The sequence below is a fragment of the Sinocyclocheilus grahami genome, unplaced genomic scaffold (genome assembly GCF_001515645.1).
Source record: "Sinocyclocheilus grahami isolate Dianchi unplaced genomic scaffold, SAMN03320097.WGS_v1.1 scaffold250.1, whole genome shotgun sequence".
Classification (NCBI taxonomy): domain Eukaryota; kingdom Metazoa; phylum Chordata; class Actinopteri; order Cypriniformes; family Cyprinidae; genus Sinocyclocheilus; species Sinocyclocheilus grahami.
The window spans coordinates 892,531-895,130 of NW_015505429.1; the positions used below are offsets into that span (position 1 = coordinate 892,531).

Genomic DNA, 2,600 nt, shown 5'->3' on the forward strand with positions numbered 1-2,600 from the left:
TAAATTCTTTTTTTTTTTTTTTACAAAATGGCAATGCTCAAGTATGGGAAACAACAACAGCATGCTCTGCAAGTCAAATTATTTTCAAGTCATCTACACAGATGTGATAACACCGCTCAGATTAGACTTCCATCCACGTCACCAGGCCAATTTTTGGAAAAAGATGAACATAATTCTTATGTTCTGCAGAGGAGCTGCTGGCAGTAGTTATTTATGCTTGCAACTGATACCTTGATCATTCAGGAACTCAAGTAATATGAGAGCTGAACATCAAAATATCTTTGAACTATTTTACAGCATTAACTTCAAATCTAATACAAAGCAATAATATCAAGTGAAGCAGCCATTAAACCTCAAAGCCTGAACACGTGAAACCTCTGGTCCTCAGGAGTCATTGGGAAGTCCAAAGAGCTTGACGGTCCCTGCCTCTCGGTTGCTGTCATATTTGCCCTCTTTATCGTCGCAGGCGTACGCCAGCAGAGGTCTCTTCGGATGCCACGCTACAGTAAAGGTCGGAGACTCGCACTGAATCTCCCAGAGCTTCTCACCTACAGCAAGAACACACAACAACAAACATCAGTCAGACAGAAAACACAATTCAAGCTTTCCCCATCATTTTAAAATGTGTCTGCTCACCCGTCTCTACTTCAGCAATGTCAATGAAATGATCCTCAGAAGCTGACGCCAGCATTTTCCCATCATGACTGAAACTAAGCGTCCGCACAGGCCAGTCGAGTCTGTGGGATTCAGAAAAATTGTGAAAATACTATTATATGTAATGAAAATATGGCAAATGAGTTGTGTCAACAAACTACAATCAACGAACTTTCATCTTTGAGGAACTGAAAGTGACCAAAAAAAATAATAATCACTTATCACAGAATTTACATACAGCTTTTTCCATCTCCGTTTTTGTTACAGTGAATGTGTTACAATTAAAACAATGATAATTAATAATATTGTTAACTATATTCTTAATATTTTGAATTAGCTTGTAATTTTATATTTCGCTATTTTTGTTATTATTATGTTTAGCTTTATTTCTCAGTCTTAGTCATTTTATTTTTGTTAGCTGCCAAGGCAACATTTCTAATTTATGTTGTTTCCATCTAAACTTTATTTTATTTCAGACTGATTTCAGTTTTAATTGTTTTAGCTAATAATAACAACAACACTGCATCAACCGACCTAGAAAATAAATTATGAAATTGTCAAAATTATGACACATGGCAAAATTAATAGAGAAATTATGACAAAGTAAAAAAATTGATATGTAGTAAAAATGGATAAATCCAAACAAGTCTTTTTTTTTTTTTTTTCAAAGGTCAATTTTAAAAGTGTTTATGACACAAAGTAAAAACTATGGGATAAAAAGTCATTAATTTTGACTATTTCAGAAGTCTAAACCATAATTTGCACTTTATATCTCATAATTATGAGATAAGTAGTCAAAATTATGACAAAAAGCCATCTTTGTTTCAAAAACTTATTTCATAAAGTCTTTGCCATAAAATATAAAAGCTATGAGATAAAGTGAAAATGACATACCAAGTCATATTTATGAGATAAAAAGCCCAAATTATGAGAGAAGTCAAAAGTATGTCAAAAAGCCATGATTATGAAACACAATTCTTCATTTTAAAATGTCTTTATGACATAAAATGTAAAAGCTATGAGATGAAAAGTCAAAATGATGACATACCAAGTCATAATTATGAGCTAAAAAGTCAAATTCTGACAAAGTCATGACGAACTGACCTGGAGAAGCAGCGCACACACACCAGCTCCTCCACATCCCACAGACTGACCAGCGCATCCGCACTTCCGGTGGCAAAATACTTGCCCGTGGGATCGAATTTAATGCAGATGCAGTTGGACGGATGGGCATTAATTGACTGAATGAGCTTGAGATCAGGATAACTGAAACAAAGACATAAACATGACAACTGATTTAAAGAAATCACCAAAATATTCTGCACACCAACAGCCTCTTACAACTACCACCAAACATACCTTAATATATTAATACATCCGTTTCCGTTTGTCAGGAAGAACATGTCATTGTCATTATTCCAGGAGATCTCATTGACCTCAAACTTGAACTGCTCCTCGGCACGGGGACGGTGTGTTTTGGCATCAATAAAAGTCACAACATCATCCTTGTTACCGACAGCAATGGTCTGACCATCAGGACTCCAACATATGTTGATATTCTCCCCTAAAAGTTGTCGGAGAAAATCCCACATATGAATAAACCTCATAAGATCAACAGATATGATGGATAGGTTCAGTGCTTCACCTTTGGTGCTGATCGTGGCCATGCATTTGGTGGTCCGTACGTCCCAGATGCGGATGGTCTTGTCTCCTGATGCGGTGACGAACAGATCAGGGTTGGTGGGATGCCAGCACAGCTGATCCACACTGTCTCCATGCCCTCTGTAGTTGTTTTCCTTCACCTGATACGTGAAATACAGGTTAAAAATGAGCAAGATCACATATGACCTAAATGCTACCTAAAGTACTGTAGTTCAATTACTATGGTTTTCATTACAGTGGTGGCCAAAATGATTAGAACACTAGTATTTTCTCCAGCTAAAAAA

At 36.3% G+C, this 2,600-nt stretch overlaps 1 protein-coding gene across 1 annotated transcript in view; it reads right to left on the minus strand.

The window, feature by feature from the left end:
- Positions 1 to 17: 17 nt before the first annotated feature.
- LOC107598370 (THO complex subunit 3-like) overlaps positions 18 to 2,600 on the minus strand; it is a 4,818-nt gene continuing 2,235 nt past the window's right edge. Inside the window, exons 2-6 of the mRNA XM_016289674.1 lie at positions 2,300 to 2,456; positions 2,014 to 2,218; positions 1,759 to 1,920; positions 637 to 737; positions 18 to 548 (exon numbers count right to left, since the gene is read on the minus strand). Of these exons, the coding sequence (XP_016145160.1) occupies positions 385 to 548; positions 637 to 737; positions 1,759 to 1,920; positions 2,014 to 2,218; positions 2,300 to 2,456 (789 nt within the window). The 3' untranslated portion in view covers positions 18 to 384. The remainder of the gene's footprint in view (positions 549 to 636; positions 738 to 1,758; positions 1,921 to 2,013; positions 2,219 to 2,299; positions 2,457 to 2,600) is intronic.